The 26723-nt window shown below is 43.8% G+C and overlaps 1 protein-coding gene across 1 annotated transcript in view; it reads left to right on the top strand.

Moving 5' to 3' along the window:
• Positions 1-1273: 1273 nt before the first annotated feature.
• Positions 1274-26723, top strand: part of rpn1 (ribophorin I) — a 41245-nt gene continuing 15795 nt past the window's right edge. The window contains exons 1-3 of the mRNA XM_072280238.1: positions 1274-1596; positions 18588-18652; positions 24660-24966. Coding sequence (XP_072136339.1) covers positions 1360-1596; positions 18588-18652; positions 24660-24966 — 609 coding nt within the window. The 5' untranslated portion in view covers positions 1274-1359. The remainder of the gene's footprint in view (positions 1597-18587; positions 18653-24659; positions 24967-26723) is intronic.

The raw sequence follows: 26723 nt of genomic DNA, 5'->3' as shown, positions 1-26723 counted from the left end.
TCGTATAACCTTATTATGCTCCTTCACGTTACTGTCTGCCCGCACTGCACTTTCTCTTTAGCCGCAACATTTTATTCTGCATTTGCACGTTACTTTCCCTTGTAATACCTCAAAGCACTGTGTGATTTGTTCTGTATAAAAAGCAGGCAAGACAAAATTTTCACTGTACCCCAGTAACTGTGACAATGATATAATTCCAATGCTTAAATGTTTTTCTTGAGATTGCTAAGTTATCTGATGCTCTGTGCCTGTAATGCTGCAGTTTTACATTGCACCTGTCAATACATGGACTTGTGTGATAATAAACTCGACTTCGCAGGCGCTTATGTTATGAGGTTATTACTTCTGGTGACAATTTGCACTGGGCAACAAAAATACTTTTGATGTTTCTTCTAGAATTAGGTCTGCCGGCTTTGGAAATGTGGCCTTCCTTAAACAGTTGGCTGTTGGAAGCTGAACTGGGCTTACCAGCAATCTTCAGGCTCAGTCCTGAATTTTGTTTTGGCTTTCTGACCATGGGCAGCAGCAGAATTGAATATTTCCACCTCCACATTCTTATTTCTTCAGCATTAATTCGGGTTTCGATCAGAAAAAGAAGGGGATGCCCTATATCACTTTGCCAGTGTTAAGAGCGAAATAGGGGGAAAGGTCATCTCAGATAGAAAGGATGTGGATAGACTAAATGATTGGTCAAAAATAAACCAATCGGCGAGGGATTCTGAGGATTGACATCTTTGGAAACCAATGAGAAAGAGCACCTACGTCTCCAGGGTAAGGATTTGCTAACGTCTCGGGTTTTTGAATTTTACCTATGCAGAAATCCCACAGTTTTTAAACTATGTAATAAATATAGCATCAACTTGTTTATAATACATGAACGGAATAAGCTTTTCTTTCGAAAGAGAAGTGATGACAGGCAGGATCTGGCCGCTTGCCGTTGCTAAGAGCAGGGTCCTGAGCCCGCCGCTGAAAAACGCCATGTTCCCCTCATAGTAGGGCGGAGCTGTCGCTCATTGGTTTCTCTAGATGTCAATCTTCGCCGGACCCCCGCTTCGTGTATCGATTGGACGAATTGTAAACCGACGTAGGGGAAACGTACGCCAGAGCGGCAGATCATTGAATACGCTATCTTCACCGGAGCGGGCGTCGTGTGTCGATTGGATGACTTGCGAAAGGACGGGGCGGGGACTATGCGCTGGATCGCAGGTCTATTGGTTTCCCGAGATGTCAATCTCCGCGGGACCCCCACGCCGCGTCAGTTAATTGGCTGGTTGGGGATGGAGGCGGGGTCGGCGCGTTGGAGCGGCGGCCTGCGGCGACCCGCTCGGGAGAATCCGAGTCCATCGGTCACTCTGTGAAATGAGGGCGCCCCTCTCCGTCCCCATCTTGGTTTGCGGCCTCTTGGCTTCGCTGCGGCCGGTCGATGGCGACTCCCTGGTCAACGAGGAGGTCCGGCGCTCCATTGATTTGGGCACCCACTTGGCCAAGATCACGGCTGAGGTGACGCTAGCCAACGGCGGGCCCTCGGCGGCTTCCTCCTTCCTCCTGGCTCTGGAGCCCGGTCTGGAGGACCACCTGGCCTACCTCGGAGTCAACGTAAGCAATTGCATTTGACGTCCGAATGTCGCTGTAACCTTGTGTAGTTTCAATTGCAAAAAAAGTTTCACTGCGCTGCAAAATATGTAAACTTCCTCTGGTGCATTTTGCAAAACAGCCAGTTGGCCAAGCAATGTTGTTTTAAACTTGGGGGCGAGGTGGTTAACGTGCGCTCGGAGCGGTGCCTGTCACAGCCCGGGGTAGGCAATGAATGACAGGAGTGGTGTTTCCGTGTTGGTGATACTGGAGCGTTTGACACGTATGCACTAAACTCCAGTGCCTCACTGCATTGGCTCGGGGGACATCGGCCCTGCAGAGGTATCTGTTTCAATCCCATTCCATCCAACAAAAAGTTAAAACAGTTCTTTAAAATATTCTTCTGAAGGGAAGAAGCGCTGTTTCAGTTAAGTTTTCTAAGCCTCAGCTAGTTTTGCTCGTCTGCATTTGCCCATATTCCTTTAAACCTCTTCTGTCCAGTTACATAACATGGTACGGACTCTTTTTGGTTCGCAATTTTGTGCCAATCTTTTTGCAAACCTGCTCTTAAAATCAGTCTCACCCTGCCCTCCTACATGACCTTCTATGAAAGAAAAATTGAAGGTCATGTTGGAAGGGTTAGATGGATCTTCAGAGTAGGTGTGCAAGAAGGGTTTGTCCTGTCCTGTGCTGTACTGATCTATGTATCTATCTAAGAGTTTCTTAACTGCCCCTAATGTGTTTCTGTTTGGTATCATTGTGGTGGCAACACTGTCTGGTTTGGAGAGGCCACTGCACAGCATTGGAAAAAGTTATGACTCCATTCAGCTCCATCAGCAGTAGCCTCCCCAGCATTGAGGACATCTTCAAAAAGGGAAGTTCTGAATGGGGCATTCACTATTAAGGACCTGAACCGTGCAGGAGGTGCCATCAAGGAGATGGAACAGGAGCCTGCAGTCAATTTAGGAACAGCTTCTTCTCCTCCACCATTAAATTTCTGAATGGATAATGAATCCATGTAAGCTAACTCACTGATTTTTCTCTCCTTCTGCTGTGTCTCATTGTCCCACTGTGAGGAGTTTGTACATTCTCCCCAGTTTCATCCCACAGTCCAAAGACGTACCATTTGGTGGGTTAATTGGTCATTGTAACTTGTCCTGTGATTATGCTGGGAATAATTGAGGTGATTGCACAGCAGTGGGGCCTATTCTCTGCTGTGTCTCAATAAACCAATATTATGCATTGCATTGCACTGCACTGCTGTCACAAAACAATTTCATGACGTGTGAAATTAACGTTGATTCTGATCTAAGAGTTTCTTAAATGACCTGGTCAAATCTGTGCCCTCATATCCTCTTTAAAACGTGTTCTTGTATCAGAATCAGGTTTAACATCACTGGCCTATGTTGTGAAATTTTAAACACAAGAAAGTCTCCAGATGCTGGAAATCCAAAATAACACACACAGAATGCTGGAGGAACTCAGCAGGTCAGGCAGCATCTATGGAAATGAATATATAAATTGAACTTTCAGGACTGAAGAAGTGTCTTGGCCTGAAACATTGAGTATATATTCATATCAATTGATGCTGCCTGACCTGCTGAGCTCCACCAGCATTTTGTGTGTGTTGTGAAGTTTTTTGTTTTGCAGCAGCAGTATATTGCAGACATAATAAAAATAAATTTAAATAAGAAATATATTTTTAAAAAGTAGTGCAAATAGAACAATAAAAGCGGTGAGGTGATACGTGTGCTCATTGTCCATTCCATTCAGAAACCTAATGGTGGAGGGTGTTCCTGAAACATTGTGTGTCTTCAGGCTTCAGTACTTCCCTGATGGTAGCAGTGAGAAGAGAGCACGTCCTGGGTGATGGGGGTCCTTAATGGTGGATGCCATCTTTTTGAAGGTGTCCTCGATGCTGGGCTCTGCTCAACAGAGGTTAGAGATGGCCAGAATCAACTCCTGCCTAAGTTAAGGCTCTTGACCTTACTTCTAGCATTTCTGTCATTCATTCTTTGGGGCTATCTTCTGTTTCATGGATGTCTACAAAGAGTAAGAATTTCAGGTTGTATAGTGTGTACATTCTTTGATATTGAATGGATCCATTGTCCCACTGTAATTATCTTATTTCCACAATATGATTATAGCAGATACAATCTCTCTGGCTCTCCACGCCCTTGAGTTACCTGGGCAATAGCAACATCTACGTTAGACTGCTGTTTATTGATTACAGCTCTCTTCAACACAATCGTACACATAGTTTTAACCAACAAGGCCTTTGTACCTCCCTCTGCAAATGGATGCTAAATTGTTTTTGATACCCCTACTGTTTGGGGGTGTGGCATTGGTGTACCCCTCAGCCTTCATCACTTCGAGGAAAAACACGCTCAGCCTATCCACTCTCTCCCCGTAACTAAAGTTCTTGAACCCACGCAGCACAATCACCAGCTCCTCGGTTGTTCCTTCTCAGGCTAACCCTCAGTGAGGATTCATTTGCTCCAACTGTGGTTCTATGGGATATGAGGCGTCTGATGAGGTTGATTATGGATGAGTGCATAGTTGATGAGGTGGTGCATTCCTGCAGATTAACCAAACCACTGTGTGTTTCCAAATGGATCTAAAGTTTACATAACCACCCAGACTGAAGCTGAAGGGAATGGTCAGACTGCATTTGGAGTATTGTAAGCAATTTCTGGCCCCATGTCTAAGAAGGGATGTTCTGGCATCAGAGGATCTAGAGAAGATTCACAAGAATGATCCTGGGAATAAAAGGGTTAATATATGATGAGCATTTGATGGCTCAGGGCCTGTCATTGCTGGATTTCAGAAGAATGAAAGGGGGAGATCTCATTGAAACCTACTGAATATTGAAAGGTGTGGATTGAGTGGACATGGAGAGGATGTTTCTTGTAGTGAGGGAGTCTAGGAACAGAGGACATGGCCTCAGAATAGGACATTCCTTTAGAACAGAGATGAGGGTACTTTCTTTAGCCAGAGGCTGGTGAATATGTGAGGTTCTTGATTAGTAAGGGTGTCAAAGGTTACAGGAAGAATGGGGTTGAGAGGAGAAATCAGCCATTGAATGGCAGAGCAGACTCTGGACCGAATGGCCTACTTCTGTTCCAACGTCTTATGGCAAGACTCTTGATCATAGGCCAGAGATTCTTGCAAGTTAGAACCATTGAGTTATTTTAACTCGTCCTTGAATCTTTTCTTTGGTCTCCTGGTAATTTCTTCCTGTGATGAAGCTCAGAATAGTGTTGATTTTAGAAGTCTGGTAAATTGGTTTATTATTCCAGGTTTCCCTCGCCATCCGAAGGTAGGCCGTTCCTATGAAACGGTTCGTAAGCCGAGATGTCGTAAAGTGAAGAAGCAATTACCATTTATTTATATGGGAAAATTTTGTGAGCGTTCGCAGGCCCAAAAATAACCTACCAAATCATGCCAAATAACACACAAAACCTCAAATAACAGTAACATATAGTAAAAGCAGGAATGATATGGTAAATACACAGCCTATATAAAGTAGAAATACTTCTCTACAATCATTGCCGCACTGTTCTCCATAGCGAAAATCTCACGCAAGTGCTCTCGGCAGAAACACTCTTTCCAGTAACTTTTAAGCTATGAAGCTGCCAAATCATACCAAATAACACATAAAAATACACAGCCTATATAAAGTAAAAATAATATATGTACAGTGTAGTATCACTCACCGGAATTGGGAAGTCAGCGCCGAGCACACTGATGATGGTGTGTTAGGCTGAGTCATCGGAGGTTGGGGTGGTGCAGTAGTCCCCAACCTCCAGGCAGTGAACCGATATTGCATCGCCTCTGGTCTGGGCCGACATTTACGTGCCAGGCGGCATCTAATTAATTAGCTTGTTTATTTCGGGTTTTTTTCTTAAAGACGTGTCGGGTGCGTCCTGGCTACCGCTGCATTCTCTGCAGCAATGTATTGGTCCGCGGCCCGGGGGTTGGGGTGGTGGGACACTGGGGTGTCATCTCATCGTCGTCTGTTTCCATCAGGGCACAGGCAGGTCATCTTCTATGTCTGCCTGTCTCGATGTCGAAGGTTGAGGTTCGGCGTCTGCTGTGGCTGATGTGGAAGGCTTGCTTGACTGCTGAGCCTCGCGCATTTTTCTCTCATATAGTTCTTTGTAAGTACTCAAACCATCCTGCAAATATGCCCTAAACCGACGTACCCTTTCAAAATTAAAGTTGTATTTTTCTGCAATAATTGCAGCGAAAATCTCACGCAGTTGCTTCATGTTCAGTTCCTGGACTACTTTACTTTCGGTTCGTTTGCTACTACACTCGGTTTCAATTGTTATCCTTTCCTCTTCCAATTGCATCAGCTCTTCATCTATCAGTTTTTGGTCATGGGATGCCAAAACCTCTTCAACATCATCTTCGTCAACTTCCACAAGCCAAACTCACTTTGTCCTTGCTTCGTTCACCATGATCGAAACGCTTAGTTATGTCTAGTTTTACGCTAAGTATAACACCCTTACGAGCTCTTTTAGGCTTTTCTGATACCTTAGAACTCATCTTGTTAACAGCTGCTCACAGTGACATGTTTAAGCAATGCCAGCTAGAATGCAGTTCCGGGGGAGGAGCTTGGCTGCTCGGGGTGTGCGCTGCCTTTTTTCGTAACAGTGAAAACAGCTTCTGTTAGAGAAAACAGGTAACTAATGTAGGTCTTTCGTAACAGCGAGGTTTTGTAAAGCGAACGTTCGAAAAGCGGGGGACACCTGTATCATGTGGAAAACATAGCTTGCATACTGTTCATAAAGACCAGTTCATTTCCACAGCGTACTGAAGTACTACAAAGTAAAACAAGCAATGCAGAATACAGAGTTACAGTGTACTGTGTGCAGACAATAAGATGCAAGGCCACAATGAGGTAGATTGTGCGGTCGAGTCCATCTTGCCACACTATGGAACCTTTTGATAGTCTTATAACAGAGTGATAGAAGCTGTCTCTGGGCCTGGTAGTAATGTGCTTTCTGGCTTTTATACTCTTTGCCTGATCGTCAGGGTGGGGCAGGGGAGAAGAGGGAATGCTTAGGGTGACTGGGATCTTTGATTAGGCTGGCTGCTTTACTGAGGCAGCGAGAAGTGTAGACAGTTCACGGAGGGGAGGCTGGTTTCTTTGCTGGTGATGGTATCAGGCATGCAATTGGTGTAACCAATGTGTGGCCAACTGAATATAACTAGAGCAACACAATGCTGGAGGAATTTATCCAGTCAAGCAGCATCTATTGAAAAGATATACAGTCGATGTTGCAGGCCGAGACCCTGCTCATCAGTTGTTCGCCCACCATGCTGGGTGCAGTCTCTTATTGACTGCACCCTTGAGGAAACAAATCTCAGGGCTGTATATGGTGACATACATGTACTTTGATAATAAATTTACTCTGAACTTTGAACTTCATTTACGCAAGGCACTGGCGTACAGTACTGTGCAAAACTCTCCGGCACCTATATATGGCTAGGGTGCCTGAGACTTTTACGCAGCACCGTAGTAATTTCATGTATTGCGCTGTACTGCTGCCACAATAAAACAAATCTCATGACATATGTGAGTGATGATAAACTTGATTCTGATATGGTTATCTGGTGGACTAATAGTGGGAAGGGGTAGGGAGCCAGGAATCGGTTTGGGAATGGGGGAAGGGAGAAGGAAGCACCAGAGAGATGTTCTGTAATGACGAATAAACCAATTGTTTGGAATCAAATGACCTTGCCTGGTGTCTCAGGGCTGGGTGTGTCTGCACCTGCGCCGCTCCGTGCCCCTGGCACTAGCATGCCGTCTGTGCCACCTGTCCCTCATCCCTCCTGCAGCACTCCACCCCTGCCATTCCCAACTTGCTTTGCTCCCACCAGATTTACAAACTCACTCTCCACTCCACATTGACAAAAAATACGATACTGAGCAAAAGACTTGAGCACCTTAGCTATACATATGTGCCTGAGACTTTTGCACAGTACTGCAAAACAAGGTAAAATAATAATCATGCAAAATAAAGTGTAACAGCTACAGAGCATGCTGTGCAGATGGACAATAACGTGCAAGATCATAGGTAGATTGCGAGCCTAAGGGTCTAACTTAGAAAACTGGGGAACCGTTCAGTATTATAACAGCGGATTAGAAGCTTTCTTTCAGCTTGAAAGAATCTGTGAAATTCTATGCCACAGGAAACAGTTGAGGCCAGTTCATTGGCTATATTTAAGAGGGAGTTAGATATGGCCCTTGTGGCTACAGGGATCAGGGGGTATGGAGAGAAGGCAGGTACAGGGTTCTGAGTTGGATGATCAGCGATGATCGTACTGAATGGCGGTGCAGGCTCGAAGGGCCAAGTGGCCTACTCCTGCACCCATTTTCTATGTTTCTGTGAGTGCTTTCCCACTTTAGTGTTTTCTGCCTGATGAGAGAAGAAAGAATGTACAAAGTTCAAAATAAACTTCTTATCAAAGTACATATATGTCAGGCCGGCTGGTGGTGTAGTGGGATCAGCACCGGTCTTCAAGGCAGCTGGTCCTGAGTTCAAACCCACCCGATTCCCAACCTGGGCAGCAGCAGTAACTGTGCGGAAGAGAGGCCTGGGAATCTACTTCCGTATCTTGCCATGAAGTCCCGAAGAGTCGGGTGTGGACCAAGACAGGCTGGTGTTTACTTCTGGGAACCTGAAGCTGTCAACCTCAGCACTGTTGATGTGCACAGGAGCGTTGTCCACCTGCAATTTGTAGGTGATGCTTGTAGGCTGAGGAGTATTTACATAAGGTGATGCTAGCAGGAAAAGTATCGGTGGGTGGTGTGGAGGGGTGGGTTAGTGGGTGGAGATGTTGATCGGCCTTGCTGCTCAGAGAAAGTAACTGAGTTTGGTCGTGGCATGGATGCTCTGCAGCCTCCTCCCTAATGGGAGTGGGACAAACAGTCCATGTACCTATCCAAACTTCTCTTAAATGATGCAGTTGAAGTTGCATCCATCACTTTTGCTGGTAGCAAATTCCACACTCTCACCGCGTTCTGAGAGTTTTTTTAAAAAAAGAAGTTCCTCCTCCTGTTTCCCTAAACACTTCGCCTTTCATTCTTAACCCATGACCTCTAGTTCTAGTCTCGCCCAACCTCGGTGAAAAAAGCCTGCTTGTATTTACCCTATCTACATCGCTCATAATTTTGTAAACCTCTGTCAAATCTCTCATTCTCCTACAATCCAGAGGGGGTTAAAAAAAAAGTCCTGACTTATTCACCTTTTCATTATAATTCAGGTCCTCATTTATTTTATTTTTATTTATTTATTTATACTTTTTTTTTATTGCAACACCAACAAATTACATTCAATACAACCAATTGCCAATTACATTTTGACTGTTTAACCCAGCCACCCCCCAACCTTCATCACCATCCGCCCTCCACCCCTTTCTTCCCCCATCCCTCTCCCCTCCACCAACCAACTGAATAGTAGTGCATACACAGACCAAGCATTCCAATTTTAACAAAAGATCTTTTAAGTTAGATATCAAATTTGTCCACATTAAGATTGTGTTTGGTCGTGCATCATTTACTGTTGCTGATGAAAGTTCCAGGTAGGAAATGTCCAAAAAGCTCTGAAGTCAGTGAGTATTTGAAATATCATGGGGAGGTTTCCAACACTGGACTACAATCTTCTTAGCTGCAGTCAGGCCTGCCAGCCAGACTTCGCGTGTTTTTTCCGTACGGGAAAGGTGGGAGAGGTCCTCATGTATTAAAAACCAATTCCTAATTACATGAGCATCATGAAGATGCTGAGCAGTAATATTAAGCAAGAAGTTAAAAATGTGTTTTGACTTGGTGACAATTGCAGAGCAGTGATTTATTTGTCTGAATATGTGCACTTTGGAAGGAGTGGTTGAACACGTGGTTAATGGTACACAGTATGGAAATGGCCAACTCGTCCATACTAACTGACACCTGTCATTGGCGACCCAGTAGCAGCGGTTAGCATAAGCCTTACAGTGCTGGAGTCTAGGTTCAATTCCCACCACTGTGTGTAAGGAGTTTGTACCTTCTCCCCGTGACTGTGTAGCTTTTCTCTTGGGTGCTCTGGTTTCCTCCCGTAATCCAAAGACCTGTTAGGTTACGGTTAGTAAGTTGTGAGCATGCTAGGTTGGGGCCAGAAGCATGATGACACTTGCGGACTGCCCCCAGCACATCCTTGGACTGTGTCAATCCCTGACACAAACTATGCATTTTGCTGTATGTTTTGATGTACATGCAACAAATAATGCTTACTTATTGAGATACAGCTCAGAGTAGGCCGTTCTGGTCCTTTGAGCCATGCTGCCCAGCAATCCCCGATTTAACTCTGGTCTAATGGCAGGACAATTTACCATGCCCAACTGGTTCGTCTTTGGACTGTGGGAGGAAACCCCCACGGTCACGGGGGGAACGTACTCTTCAACACACAAAACGCTGGAGGAACTCAGCAGGTCAGGCAGTATCTATGGAGAGGAATAAACAGCCGATGTGTTGAGCTGAGACCCTTTATCAGAGCTCTTAATTCTTTCTCTTTATCTAAGCCAGCCATTTGCCTGTGTTGGGCCAGTATCCCGCTGTTCCATTCCTATCCTGATTCCTGTTTTAAACCAGGATGATGCAGTTCTGGCAAGCTGAAGTGTTGCTGCTTGTAGGTTGTGTGTACACTTCATAGGAGTGGTGTCCTGATTAAGCAGGTTGTATTGTTTTGAATTTCGAACTGCATGAATGTTGCTGATGCTGTTTTCCAGGGAAGTGTTCAGAGTTCCCAGTGCATTCCTGATTTGTACATTGTAGATGAAGGGAACGGTTTGAAGAGTTGACAGTTGGTCACTCCCACAAGCTACACAGCTTCGGTCTTTTGTATGCATAGTAATGGTAACTAGTCCAGGTAACTTGGAGCTCAGTGGTGCCCCCTCCAGCCCCACAATGTTAATGTTTTTGTGAAATTCTGCAGTGGTGTTATAGTTGCCATGCCAATGTGTCAAAAAGGCAGCAATCGTCATTAAGGACCCCCCATCGTCCAGGACGTGTCCTCTTCTCATTGCTACCATCAACGAGGAGGCACAGGAACCTAAAGGCACACACTTAATGTTTCAGGAGCAGCTTCTTCCTCTCTACCATCAGTTTTCTGAATGGCAATGAAGCCCTGTGCACTAGGGACTTTTGCACAGTACTATATTTGTCAATCTGGAGCAGAGAGCACGTTTGTAAATCTGGCGGGAGTAAAGGACGTTGGGAACGGTGAGGGTGGAGTTCAGCGGGAGGGGTGTGAGGTGGCAGAGGAATTGTGCCAGGGTAGGAGGGAGCGGGTGTAGGTGCAGGTACACCCAGTCCTGAGACTCCAGGCAAGGTCATTTGATTCCAAACAATTGGTTTATTGGTCATTATAGAATGTCTCTCTGGTGTTTCCCATTCCCTCCCCTCTCCCATCTACTTTTCCCAACCACGATTCCCCTCTCTCTGCCCCCTTCCTACTTTCAGTCCACAGTAAAGACCTGTATCAGAAACAGGTTTATCATGACTCACATATGTCATGATTTTTTTCCACAGCAGTATAGTGCAATACATAAAATAACTACAGTACTGTGCAAAATATGTGCCTAAAACTTTTGCACAGTACTGTATGCCAGTGATATTAAATCTGGTTCTCTTGCTGAAGACGTCCATCGATTGCCATTTGTGAGAATTAGCCCAAAATGAATCTTGTTGCTTCCTACTGTGATACAGTAGGAATGTGATACTCAGAATTGAGAATTCACATTGCTGTCTGGTTTGAGTGTTGCCAGCATTTCCCTTTACCTTTGCCTTTTAATTTCAGATATACAGGATCAGTAGCTTCCCTGAATCCCATCCTTGTTTTCCTGGACAATAATTACTCGATGATTTTCATTTGCACAAAATCCTGAAGGTGGCAAAACTGTCTGAAGTATTTAACAGCATATTCGAACTAAATTTAACATTAAAACATGCGGAAGTAGCTTGTGCTTTGGTCGTCTAGTATTTACTGTCCAAGTCTGTGATATCGTATAGATGCTGTTTTATTTATTGAGATACAGTGAGGAATAGGCCCTTCGAGCCACACCACTCAGCAATCCCCCGATTTAATCCTAGCCCAATCATGGGACAATTTATAGTGACTAGATAACCTACATGGGAGGAAACCAGAGCAGCTGGAGGAAACGCACACCGTCACGGAGAATGTACAAACTCCTTACAGACAGCAATGGAAAATATCGAATAGGCAAGATTACTGCAATGTACTTTTTAGTGACCTTCCAAAGCAACCTATTGACAAACTTCAACTCATTCAGAATGCCGCTGCTAGACTTTTAACCAAAACCAGGATGAGGGCACATATCACTCCCATCCTGGCTGCTCTGCATTGGCTCCCTGTATCTTTTAGAATTGATTTTAAAGTTCTGTTACTTATTTTTAAAACTCTTAATTGTTTGGAACCATAGTACATCACAGAATTGTTTTTGTTTTATAATCCTGCTCAAGCTCTCAGGTGTTCTTTCATTGGTCTCTTAAACTTAAACAATCTCCCTCAAAAAAAAAAAAAAAAAAATTGGCAGGTGAGCTTTTTTTGAACTATGGTCCTAAAGTGTGGATTCTGGTTAATGAGGACATAACGGACCAATGCATTTTGGCCCAATTAAGCGGCTGCCTCAATTAACCAAAGTTTCATTGAAATAGTTTGAGGTATTAAAAAAGACAAACTATTTAATTGAGTAACAAGTTGTGTATTTAAATGAAATGCAGAACAAATTAGAACATTACCAATACTGCTAGTACTATAAAACTGTGTAGTTCACAATAGTTATTGATGGAGGAATTCATCCAGTGTATGCTGCCATATTCTGTTTGGCTGTAAATGAATAAAATCAATGCAGACACCCAGTATGGATAATGGACTACCTTTATACAATGTTTTCAATTATTTCATCCTCCAAATCTTTTTCATTGTAACACTCACAATAATTGTTGCCATCTTCACTAACTTCAGAACTATGAAGAACTTTAAGTAGTGAAATCTGTATTTACACTTCCAGCTGTTTCTGGCATCTCCAAGCCTGAACACTTGAAACTACAGAGAGCAAAACAGCTCTGAGTTGTCTGTTTATTTCTTGCCAGCTGTCAGTGACAAATCGCTGCTTTTTGAACACAAAAACATGCAACTTTAAAAAAAAACTGTTCTCTGTAAGCACGGTACAGTGTCTAAAGGTTACACAAGTTCATGTAACTGATGCTAGTTCGAAACTGTTTGGGAACAGTCTTCTGTTTTAATTAGTGTCCCAAGTAAATGAAAGGAATCCTGGCTATTTTCTAGATAGTTTTTGTTCTTTAAGAGTTGTCCCAAATAAGCAACTGCCCCAGTTAACAATGAGCTGGAATCTAATTTATATGGAGCTGACAGGTTAATAAAGGCAGTTAGAGAGAGGGAACACCAAGTAGTGTGTAAAGCTCTCGGATTCGCTTATGAGATGCAAAAGACAGTGGCAGGTTGGATGCAAAATGGGCAACGAATTGTGTCTGTGAAGGCAAGTGTAAGATTCATTGAGATCAATAGCCAGGTCATTGTCTATTAACATTTATCGGTTTCATTTAATTAATATATACCCTCTTGTCACTTGTGCATTTATAAAACACCTTGAGTTTTAAATTTACTTGCCAATATTTCTTTATGCCCTTTGGAATTTTAGTTGCTCTTTTGTCCTTGCCATCCCTGTACTTTCTGTGAGCATTAGGCACCAGCATCAGTGCCAGTGCCGAGGATGGTATGGTAGTATTGTGGCTAGCAGAACACTTTGCAGTGCCAATGATCGGAAAATCCCACCGCACATTCAGTTCCCACCATAGTAAAGTGTTGGTACGTTCTCTCTGTGACTGCATGGGCTTTCTCCTATGTTTTCAATGGCATACAGATTGGGGTCAGTGAGTCATGGGCATGCTGTGTTGGCTTTGGATGCATAGCGACACATATGGGAGGCGTCATTTAATTACCAACAAATCTATGGGTCATAATGCATTTCACTAGTTTTGATTTACATCTGAAAAATAAGGAATCAGAATTGTTTAATATCACCGCCATTGGTCATGAAATTTGTTAACTTGGCAACAGCAGTGCAATGAAAATAGAAGAAACAATAAGTAAATCAATTAAGAGTGTGTGTGTCTGTGTCAAAAACAGAAATAATGAATGAGAGGTACTGTTCGTGGGTTCAATTTCCATTTAGACATCAGGTGACAGAGGGGAAGGTGTTCCTGAATCACTGAATGTGTGCCTTCAGGCTTCTGTACCTCCTTCCTGACAGTAACAATGAGAAGAGGGCATGTCCTGGGTGATGGGGGTCCTTAATGATGGACACTGTCTTTCTGAGGCCCTGCTCGACTCAATGTAAAATGACACTTCATGTGTGAGTCGGCTGGGGTGATAAACTGCGTCCGGTGCTCCCAATGCGGCCTTCTATATATTGGCGAGACCCGACGCAGACTGGGAGATCATTTTGCTGAACACCTACGCTCTGTCCGCCAGAGAAAGCAGGATCTCCCAGTGGCCACACATTTTAATTCCACATCCCATTCCCATTCTGATATGTCTATCCACGGCCTCCTCTACTGTAAAGATGAAGCCACACTCAGGTTGGAGGAACAACACTTTATATTCTGTCTGGGTAGCCTCCAACCTGATGGCATGAACATTGACTTCTCAAACTTCCGCTAATGCCCCACCTCCCCCTCGTACCCCATCCATTATTTATTTATTTATATACACACATTCTTTCTCTCTCTCTCCTTTTTCTCCCTCTGACTATACCCCTTGCCCATCCTCTGGGTTCTTCCCCCCCCCCCCCCCCTTTTCCTTCTCCCTGGGCCTCCTGTCCCATGATCCTCTCGTATCCCTTTTGCCAATCACCTGTCCAGCTCTTGGCTCCATCCCTCCCCCTCCTGTCTTCTCCTATCATTTCGGATCTCCACCTCCCCCTCCTACTTTCAAATCTCTTACTATCTCTTCTTTCAGTTAGTCCTGACAAAGGGTCTCGGCCCGAAACGTTGACTGTACCTCTTCCTAGAGATGCTGCCTGGCCTGCTGTGTTCATCAGCAACTTTGATGTGTGTTGCTTGACTTTTTTTGTGTTTGGCTGCTTTTCATCGCACTCTAACCATTGATTTGAGTGTCCTTAGAAGTACAAGAGTTACAATCTCATCCCATTGTCCTGATGTTCATTTGCAATACCGTACCTGTATTCCACCTTTCATTTCGGCTTGATAAAACTGGCCAGTTCTCATACAGAATAGTGATAGTATTCTTTTAATCAGTGGTATTAGAAGGTGAGCTGTCATTAGGTTCCACATTAACTGGTGTAGTTGTCCAGAGGGGAAGAATGTTGGTGTGTTTGTTTATTGAGATACAGCATGGAATAGGTCCCTCAAGCCGTGCTGCCAAGTAATCACCTGGTTTAACCCTAGCCTAATTGGGACAATTTACAATGTCCAACTAACGTACCAGCCGTTACATCTTTGGACTGTGGGAATAAACCAGAGCACCCGGAGGAAACCTATGCAGCCACAGGGAGAACGGACAAACTTACGGAGAGCAGCAGAAACCACACCCTGATCGCCTGTACTGTAAAGCATTGTGCTAACCACTACACTACCATGTATCTCCAGAATATGGATCTTGAAGCTATTTACACTCGTTCATTCAATAGATGTCTGAAAATCCTGGTTCTCTTCCACAGTTGCATTGACTGTTTTGTTAACAGTAAACACAAAGCGTATTTGTGTCACCCTCTGTGAGCCCCTCCCTGCACCCACTTGATCTCTACCTTGATGCTGTTATTTAGCATATTACTCTGGTTCACCTTGGCATCTTCAAAAACACTATTTAATTGTTTCTAATAATATGGTTAAGGAGGTCTATACAATTGTTTGGGGAAAAGGTTCAAATTGTGGGGAGGGTGGCGGTAAGAATGTTCGTTCCTCTTATCCTGATGTGGTAACGACACCTCGGTGTGAGCCAGGCTTCCGCTGGTGGGGCAGAGCGAGATAATATCCAGAGCAGAGGCACGGTGGTCAGCATCAGCTTTACTCCGGAAGGCACACCATGACATGAAGGGGCCTGTGATAAAAATGAACTTGACTAGGATGTGAAAGCAGAGAGATTAATGAGTAAACTGTCACAATACTTTAATAAGCCTGTGGCTTCAATATGAAAACAGGGATTGTAAAACAGTTTGTGAATCTTCAAGCAAGGCCTGGGTTTTATTTTCGAGGTAAATACAGTCTGAGGGCATTTTGGGGCTTAAAATCATTACAGTTTATAGTACTCATTGCACAAGTTTTTAATGAACATACTCATAACTTGAGCTCTCTGGTGCTCAGCGTTGGCTGGGTGAGTCTGATTGCTCTGACTGTGTAACACGACGGGTTGAAGAGCTGAGTGGGTTTCAGGTGGGAGCCAGAAGTGAGTGGTGAGATAACGGTGAGGGTTTCAGCAGCTGGCAAGCTGAGACACACTTTCTACAGCAATAAAGTGAGAGGTAATGCTGATATAACACGAAGTTGTCAAGGGATCTAGTTTGGCCTGGAAGGTTGCCAAGAAGTAACAAAGTTGGTAGTCGTGGAGTGGGACTTGTGATGGACACTGAAGATGGGTGGCTTTAAAAGACATGTTTGGTGATTTTCTAGTGCCAGTTGTCAGGCAAACTGACAAAAGGAGAGTGGTATTCAACAATTGGAGATGGAGGTGAGGATGGGGGGGGTCTTTTGGTGGGTTTATTTCTGTATGAAATGTTTCAAAATTCTGGATATAAACAAAATGCTCTCGAACTTTGCATATTCCGAGGCTGGCCTACCAGTGAGGAGCTATGCAACCCATTAGAAACTAGTGCTTGAATTGCAAACTAGTCTTCACAGTTAAATGTATGAGATTGCAAGTTACCTCTTTAAAAACTTCAAAGTGACATAGACTTCAGTTCCTTAAGATCTAAATTTGAATTGTCCAACTTTTCAGGTTGCCAGTGCAAATTCGAAACAGCTGCTCTGTTTACTGTCCAGCTGAGAGTCGGCTAAGATCATTCTCGTGGCCTTTGTAGAGTACCTGCTCTTGGTTTAGACTACTATAGCAGGCAAATTGGCAAAAGGAATACTCCGATCAAAGTTTTTTTTTTTTTGTTGACTGTAACTTTAAAACCATAATATTTTGGGACTGAAATGTCCCCACCTCCCATTATCTCTCTAATACCTGGTCGAAGGCAAAGGGCATTATTGACCACTGTGATGGTTGTGGTTTCAGGTGATCTAGGGTCTCACTTGTGAAATGGAGCACTCTTAGCGAAGAGTGTTATCTAAGGCTCTTGCATTGGCTGTGAAGTGCTTTGTGTTATCCTAAAGCGTGTGTAGTATTAATGCAGTTTAGTTCTCTTCAATGAATGATGTGTCACTTCACTGTCAAACCTGTGATTGCCTCCCTTTTGTCTGACCTGCTTTTTGTGGACCGACTATGAAAACAAGTTTAAAGTTTATTATCAAAGTATATGTATGGACTATATACAAACTGGAAATTCATTTTCTTGTGGGCATACTCAATAAACTCATAATAGGAAAACCATGACAGAGCCAATGAAAGACCACGCCTTCGTGGGCATTCAACCAGTGTGTAAAAGACCACTAACTGCGCAAATTCAAGAAGGAAGTGAGAATAAATCAGCAATAAAATCAAGAACATGATATTAAAAAGTCTTTGAAAGTGAGTCCATTGGTTGTGGGAACAGTTCAATGGTGGGGCAAATAAAAAGGCAGGAGCGTTTTGTGTTTAAGAAAATCCATAGCAAAACAAAGTGTGATAAAGGTCTTTAATATAATTGCATTATCATGTCAGAACAGCCTCTTAAAGTAAACCCAACCCAATGTTGGTGGTTGTGAATTCTGTACGTTTCCACCAACGACAAGGGTCCTTGATGCTGCTTTCCTGCAACAGCACTCTGTGATGGTGGGAAGGGCTTTGCTTGTGATGAATTCGGCTATATCCACTACTTTCTGTATGTGTTTTTTTTTGGCAAGGCACTGGTGTTTCGATACTGACTGCATCACAGCCTGGTGTATATATATAATCTCAATCGTACATCTATAAAACTCTGCCATTGAGACACCCTCCATTCTGATCAGTGCTTTTGGGGCAATATACTCCTTTCCAGTCCAGAAAAATTGTGTGCAAGTATTCTAACCTACACAAAATGATAGAGGGACTCAAAGTGCTTAGAGAGGGTATAGAGGAGGTTTACCAGGATGCTGCCTAGATATCGAGGTGGACAAGATGATTAGAGGCTTTGATCGAGTGGACAGCCAGAAGCCTTTTTCCCAAGGTTGAAATGACTAATACAATGGGGCATAGTTTTAAGGTGAGTGGAGGAAAGTATAGGGAGGGTGCCAAAAGTCAGTTCTTTAGAGTGGTGGGTGCATGGAACACCCTGCCAAGGATGGTGGCAGAGGCAGATCCATTACGGGCATTGAAGATATTCTTAGATAGGAACATGGATGATTGAAAAATGGAGGGAAGGTTAGACTGATCTTAAAGTAGGTTAAAAGTCAACACAACATCTGGGGCCGATGTACTGTGCTGTAATCTTTATTCTAAGTCAGGCAGCATCTACGGAGGGGAGTAAACAGTCAACATTTTGGACCAAGACTCGTCATCGGGAATGGCCATATCAGCCAATCATCAGCCAATCCTGATGAAGGGTGTTAACCCAAAACGTAGAATGTTTATTCCTCTCCATAGATGCTGCCTAATCTGCTGAGTTCCTTCAGCATTTTATGTGTTGCTCAAGATATCCAGCATCTGTTCCACTACTGTTGAGAAGTGTTAAATCATTTAAATAATTGATGTGTTTTTTTACTTGTCTTGAACTTGGACATTGGGCGAAGTTAATATGTAATTGTTGGAGCTGCATTTGGCTTCATAAATTAAACTTTTTTTTTATTCCAGTTAAAAACCAATGATGAAGAAGAAACTTCATTGAATCTGGAAGAGACTCCAGTCAGAGGACAGAGGTAAATGATTCATTCTCACTCGTGTAGGAGCACGGTAGTTTTACAGTTAGGGCAAAGCTTTACAGCACCAGCTGTAAGATCGGGGTTTAATTCCTGCCACTGTTGGTAAGGAGTCTCTCCCCGTGACGACGTGGGTTTTCTCCAGGTGCTCAGGCTCCCTCCCGCATTCCAGTCCTCCTATACATGAGTGAATCTGATTCGATCCTCCAAATACCAGTTTTATCATCTAAAATGCCAGGAGTTCGTGGGATGGGATTTCCTGGTGGCCCCCATTTAGTTCTACTCTCATTCCAACATGCTGATCCATGGCCTCTGCTGCCACGATGAGGCCATTCTCAGATTGGAGCAGCAACACCATATTCCGACTGGGTAGCCACCAACCTGACAGCTTGAACGTTGATTCCTGTAACTTCTGGCAATTTCTCCCCAGTCCCTCTCCTATTGTTCCAGTTCCCATCCAGGTTCCCCTCTTACCCCTTCTCTTCTGCCTCTTACCTCCCTCTGATTCCCCTTCTTCCCTTTCTCCCATGATCCACTCTCCTTTCCTATCAGTTCCCTTCTTCTCCAGCCCTTTACTACCTATCCCCCACCTCTCAGCTTCTTACTTCATTCACCTCCCCCCTCACTTATCACCTACCAAGTTGTACAACTTCCCTTCCCCTCACTCCTTATTCTGGCTTCTTTTCTCCCCCACCCCCGTCCAGTCCTGAAGAAGGGTCTCTATCTGAAATGTTGGACTTTGATTAATTTCCTCAGGTGCTGCCTGAGACCTGCTGAGCTCCCCAGGCATCTTGAGTGTGTTAGTCAGGAATTCCCGAGGATCCATTTTCCATACAAAATTGAAAAAGCATCACTCATCATATAAATTTTGAAAACAGTGGAGTGGGTTTGTGGAGGCTAAATCTCGACTGTGGGATAAATGGCTGTGGGTTTTGTTGCTGATGGAATTTGCAAGCATGTAGTCAGTGAAAAGGAAGCAAGCTGTGGTCAGGCAGCATCTGTGGAGGCAAAAAGAATGGTGCAGGGTTTCCACGTGAAACTTCGACCATTCCCTGCTTCCACGGATCCTGTCTGAGCTGAGTTCCTCTAGTGTGGTGGTTTTTGGCTCCAGATCCCTGAGGAGGTACACTGGGAAAGTTGTTGGGTAATGGTAGGGAACCCCTATCTTAAAGGTATGAGATTGAGGGATGAACCTGAGTGTATATAAAACTGAGGGACATTGATGGGGTGAATGCACAGTCTTTTTCCCAAGGTTGGGGAATCGAGAGCTAGAGCATCTGATGGGAAGCTTTTTCCACCCGGGGGTGGTCAGTATGTGGAACGAGCTGCCAGGGAAAGTGTTTGAAGCAGATACATTAACAGCATTTGAAAGGTACTTGGATAGGTACATGAATAGAAACAGTTTAGAACAGGGTTCCCAACCTCTTTTATGCCATGGACCCCTAAGTTGGGAAACACTGGTTTAGAGCGATACCAGTCAAACATGGACATTCGGACTAACTTGGATGGGCATGGGTCATTTGAGCTGAAGGGCCAGTTTCTTTGCTCTGTGACTGATTACTCCCTCGCCTGCAGCATTGAAACTAGTTGTAGCCCTCCTATAGTTGCCCACAGACTGGCTGATTGTATTTTCGTAACTTGTGAGATGTAGCCAAAAGTGCTGAGACTGGTTGTAATTTTCTCCTCGACTGATGCTGTTGTATAGCATATCGGAAGGTGCCTGCCTGCTGAGTTTTCTTTCATGGTTGTCTTGTGAAAAGTGGCAAATCCCGGTTAATAGATTCTGATTTAACATGGAGGGAGATGAGGGGTAGCATTTTGGACTGTTGTGTTTGGTGATTATCAGTGTAAGTTTAACTACAGGTGACTTGAGCACTTGTCATTTTCCCTGCCTTCGATCTTGCCATTCTTTCTTTTATCATTTACTGTCACCACCTGCCAATATCTGAATCACATCAGAAATAAAAACAGGAATTGACATTCTGCCCTGACTAACTGCTCTGTTACCCCATGAGATCACAGCTGAGCACTGTACATCACTGACACTTTCCTGCACAAATAATCATAGTTATAAGCACAGAAACGGGCCCTTCAAACGAACTCCTTTACCAACTGCAATGCCAACTTGAACTGGTCGCATTTACCTGTATCCTCATGTACCCGTCCAAATATCTTTTAAACATTGGAATTGTACCATAGCTGCAGACTTAGACCATTTTGGTCCAATGAGTCTGCTCTAACATTCCATCATGGCTGATTTATTAACTTTCTCAGCCCCATTCTTCTACCTTTTTCCCCATAACCTTTGACACCCTTAATAATCAAAAACCTATCAACCTCCACTTTAAATATGCTTAGTGACTTGGCCTCCACAGCTGCCTGTGGCAATGAATTACACAATTCACCACCCTCTGTCTAAAGTAACTCCTTATTTCTGTACTAAAGGGGCATCCTTGTATTCAGAGGCTGTGCCCCTGGTCTTAGACTACCACACAAGGGAAATACCCTCTCCACATCCACTCGATCTAGGCCTTTTAATATTCAGTAGGTTTCAATGCAATCCCCTCCTTATTCTTCTAAACTCCAGTGAATGTAGGCTCAGTTATCAAACATTCCTCATAGGTTAATCCTGTCTTCCACTTCCTCGTGCAGCTCGCTTCATATACCCATCACCTGTGAAAGGTAAATATTTCACCTCTGATCCTCTTTAAACCATCCCCTTCGCACCTTAAAGTATGACCTCCAGTTTTAGGACCCCCTATCCTGAGGAGAAAGGCCTCACCTCTCTCAGTATGTCTGTTCATTACTTCCGTATTGTAAATATCTATCACTTCCTATCTTGACGGTACTCAGTGACTAAGCTTCACAACCCTCATGGGGAGAAATTATGAAAAATGCACCGTCTGCTGGGAGTGAAAAACGTATCACTTCACCTCCGTCTGAATGGCTATCTTGAGTGATGTCAGAGCTGGCTAATATTTAGAAGACTGGCTAAACACACAAGAACCCTTGTGGTGGTAGAGTGATGTAACTGGGTTAGCAACCGGGTCTTCAAGTATGAAACAGCAGATAGAAAGTAGGGATTGGTCACTGCAAAATTCCAACTAAACATATGGGTCAGGAAGCCGCCTGAACTCAACCTGGTGTGATATGTCAGTGTGAAAACCGCTTCTCACAGTTACGAAGAGGGTCACAGGGCCACTCTTAAAATGCTGCTGAATCTGGAGGCTCAGTCAATAACTGGAGTATCTCTTTCACCACTCCTTCCCGCCCCCCCCCCAAAAAAAAATCGGGCATAAGATACGAAAGCCTAAAAGCATATACCTCCGTGGTAAAGACAGCTTCTATCCCACTTTTGTCAGACTCTTTTCATAATGAGGCCTGTTTCGCTATGATCTTGCTGCTTATTGTTTACCTGCACTTCACTTTCTCTATACCTTGCACGTTATTCTGTGTTGTTGTTTTACCGTAAACAGTCTCGATGCACTGTAATGATTTAATCGTATGCATGGTATGCAAAATGAGCTTTCTTTCTACTTGTGACATTAATAGAACAATTCCAATTCAAGAGGCTGTTGATTATCTGAAGACTATAAGACCTAGGAGCAGAATTAGGCCATCTGGCCCACCGAGTCTGCTGCATCATTCAATCATGGCTGATCCTTTTCCCTTGCTCAACCCCACTCCCCAGACTTCTCCCCATAACCTTTGATGCCATGGCCAGTCAAGAACCTATCAATCTCCGCCTTAAATATACTCAACAACCTGGCCTCCACAGCTGCCTGTGGTAACAAACCATCTGGCTAAAGAAATTTCTCCACATCTCCTTTTAAAATAGATGCCCCTCTATCCTGAGGCTGTGCCATCTTGTCCTAGACTTCTCTTCTTCCCCCCCCCCCATTTAAAAAAAAAAATCCTTACCATATCTACTCTGTGTAGGCCTTTCAACATTCAAAAGGTTTCAATGAAATCCCCCCATCCTGCTAAATTCCAGCGAGTACAGACCCAGCGCCATCTAACGTTCTTCGTATAATAACTTTTTCATTCCCAGAATCATCCTTGTGAACTTGTTCTGAACATTCTCCGATACCAGCACATTTTTTTCTTAGATGAGCCCTAAACTATTCACAATACTCCAGGTGAGGCCTCACCGGTGTCTTATAAAGCCTCAGCATCACATCCCTGTTCCTTATATTGTAGACCTCTTGAAATGAATGTTTACATTGCATTTGCCTTCCTCACCACCAGCTCAACCTCCAAGTTAACCTTTAGGGTGTTCTGCACAAGGACTCTCAAATCTCTTTGCATCTCAGATTCCTGTATTTTCTCACCGTTTAGAAAATAGTCTGCACATTTATTTCTACTACCAAAGTACATGACCATACATTTTCTAACATTATTTCATTTGCCACTTTGTTGTCCATTCTCATAATGTCTTTCTGCAGCCTAACTGTTCACTTAACACTATCTGCCCCTCCACCAATCTTCGTATCATCTGCAAACTTGGCAACAAAGCCATCTACTCCATCCTCCAAATCATTGATATACAGCATGAAAAGCAGTCCCAACACTGCCCATTGCAGAACACCATTAGACACTGGCAACCAACCAGTAAAGGATCCTTTTATTCCCACTCACTACCTCCTACCAATCAGCCAATGCTCTAACCATGTTAGTAACTTTTGTATAATACCATTAACTCTTAACTTGGTAAGCAGCCTCATGTGTGGCACCTTGTCAAAGGCCTTCTGAAAGTCCAAATATACAACATCCACTGCATCCCCTTTATCTATCCTACTTGTAATCTCCTCAAAGAATTCCAACAGGTTCTTCAGGTACAATGTTCCCTTAAGGAAATCAGGCTGACTTTGTCCTATCTTGTCCTATATCACCAAGTACTCCATAACCTCATCCTTAACAATTGACTCCAACATCTTCCTGACCACTGATGTCAGGCTAACTGGTCTATAATTTCCTTTCTGCTGCTTTCCTCCTTTTTTTTTTTAAAAAGTGGAGTGACATTTGCAATTTTCCAGTCCTCTGGCACCATGCCAGAATCCAATGATTTTTGAAAGATCATTACTAATGCCTCCGCAATCTCTACCGCTACCTCCTTTCAGAACCCTAGGGTGCAGTTCATCTGGTCCAAGTGACATGTACCCTTGGATCTTTCAGCTTTTTGGGCACCTTCTCCCTTGTAATAGTAATTGCACTCACTTCTCTTCCCTCACACCCCTCAACACCTGGCATACTGCTAGTGTCTTCCACAGTGAAGACTGATGTAAAATACTCATTTAGTTCATCTGCTGTCTCCTTGTCCCTCATTATTGTTTCTCCAACCTCATTTTCTAGCAGACCTATATCCACTCTCAACTTTCATTTTTATATACTTGAAAAAGCTTTTTCTATCAACCTTGATATTATTTGCTAGCTTGCTTTCATATTTCATCTTTTCCCTCTTAAATATCCTTTTCATTGCTCTCTGTAGGTTTTTAAAAGCTTCCCAATCCTCTATCTTCCCGCTAATTTTTGCTTCGTTGTATGCCCTCTCTTTTGTTTTTACATTAGCTTTGACTTCCCTTGTCAGCCACTGTTGTACTATTTTGCCATTTGAGTATTTCTTTGTTATTGGAATACATCTATCCTGCACCTTCCTCATTTTCCCCAGAAACACACGCCATTGCTGCTCTGCTGTCATCCCTGCCAGCATTTCCTTCCAATGTACTTTGGCTAACTCCTCTCTCATCCCACTGTAATTTCCTTTACTCCACTGAAAAAACACTATGTCAGGCTTTACTTTCTCCCTGTTAAATTTCAAGTTGAACTCAATCATGTTTGTTATCTTGTGGTTTTTCTTTTTGTGCTGCATCGGCTCTGGAGTTACAATTATTTGTCTCTCCTTTACACTTGTGCAGTGTGATGTTAATCATGAATCTTGAGTCAAAGGCTCTGAGAGTGAGTGGTGTTTTTCTAGAGACAGTTCATCACTTTTTATTTCCATTTCCAGTGGAAAGTTCTTCAGAGTGAAGCTGGGATCGAACTTGGCAGCTGGTGCCAGAGTTAAGTTGACCATCGAAACCACGTTCACTCACGTCCTGCGGCCTTTCCCGACGCACATTGCCCAGGCTGAGAAACAGTTTGTGGTGTTTGAAGGCAGCCATTACTTCTACTCGCCGTACCCCACCAAGACCCAAATGACTCGGGTCAAGCTTGCTTCGAAGAACGTCGAAAGTTACACCAAACTTGGAAACCCCAGCAAATCTGAGGACTCCATCGAATACGGGCCATTCAGGGACATCGCTCCCTACAGCCAGGTGATGAGAGCAACATTTTTTGTTTTGTCCACTCTTTCCTTACCGCCTTCAGCAAACTTCCCACACCTGTTCTTTCAGTGACTCTAGTGATCCACCACTGGGAAGGACAGGCATGTCTGCTGGGGAATCTCAGTGAGTCGAGCAGCGTCTGCTTGCAGGGGAATGAGTAGGGGAGGAATTGCTAACATTCAGCTTTGACCTCTGCATTGGGGCTGGGTTCCACTGCAGAGATTTGCCCTGTAACATCAGCAATTCCTCCCCCACAGATAGTGAGTAACTTCACTCACCTCAACTCTGAACTGATTCCCTGACCTATGGACTCTACAACGCATGTTCTCAGTGACACATCCTGTACCAGGGGTTCCCAGCTTCTTCATACCATGGACCAGTGCCATTAACAAAGGCGTCTGTGGTCCCCAGGTTGGGAATCCCTGTCCTGTACGTACTTTCATAACAAATGTACTTATGAATTTGCTGAGTTCTTCCAGCAAATTGCTTGTTGCTGTAGATTCCAGCCTCTGTAGTCTCTTGTACCCTGCCGGTATATTGCCAGCTCCAGTTAAAATTGCCCCTTGCCACATGGTTTTACTGAGGGCAGAGTTCCACTAGCCACTACACCAGCTGTAGTTGAAACCTGTTGTGTGTGGTGGAGGAGGGGGCGGCTCTGAGGTTTGTTTGTGTCCATTAGGGTTGCACATTTAACATTGCTGGGCCTTTAGCAAACATGTTCACTACTGAGAAAAGTCAACCTTGTGAATAAAGCAAATAAAATTACCAAGACCACAGGCATAGGAGCAGAATTAGCCCATCAAATCTGCTCCACCATTCCCTCATGACTGATTTTATTCTTCACCTCAACCCCATTCTCCTGTCTTCTCCCTGTAACCTTTGATACCCTGACTAATCAAGAACCTATCAAGCTCTGTTTTAAAAATACCCATGACTTGGCCTCCAGCCATCTTTGGCAATAAATTCCACAGATTCATCACCCTCTGGCTAAAGAAATTCCTCTTTATCTGTTTTAAAGGATTGTCCTTGTATTCCGAGACTCCCTCACTGTAGGAAACAAGTGGCCCTGTATCCACCTTATAAATTTCCCACAAAGCAACTCAGATGTATCGGAACCTCTGCTTAGACAGGATAGGATTAACATTAGGCAGACCTCCAGCACTGAATTGTGACATCTGGCCACCCGTGCAGGGTTGTCCTTGCAAACATCTGCGGACGCCTGGCTAAATTTGCAGGTACTGGCCGTAGAGATTTACATGTGAAAAGGGAGCTGAAGATTAGCACACACACAATGCTGGAGGGATTCAGCTGGTCAGACAGTGCCTATGGAGAGGGATAAATAGTCAACATTTTGGGCTGAGACCTTTCATCAGGAACTGCAGATGCTGGAGATCTGGGAGGAGGGGTTAAAACACTGAGCTGGTTGGGCAGAATCTGAGGGGAGAGAGAAGGATAAATTTTCGACTCGGAAGTTTCTTCAGAGAATTAATTATGTGTTACGGAAAGGATTAATGTATTAGTATGCAGGCAGTGGGGAAAATTATCCTTCTTGTGTTTATTGATCTCGATTCGGCGTACACTTTGACCTGCTATAGGCCCTTATTAACCTAGTCCTGCTTCACTTGCCTTTCTTGGGAACTGTTTAATAATTATCTATTATCTGTCATATTACAGTAGGAGAGGGATGCTGGATATTGTCGTATCTGTTTAGCACAGAACGGGCCGTTCTGTCCCAACAAGCCCGCCAT

This window comes from Mobula birostris, chromosome 16, assembly GCF_030028105.1.
Source record: "Mobula birostris isolate sMobBir1 chromosome 16, sMobBir1.hap1, whole genome shotgun sequence".
Classification (NCBI taxonomy): Eukaryota; Metazoa; Chordata; class Chondrichthyes; order Myliobatiformes; family Myliobatidae; genus Mobula; species Mobula birostris.
Note: the sequence above shows the minus strand (reverse complement) of the source record. Positions and strands in the feature narration are given on the sequence as shown.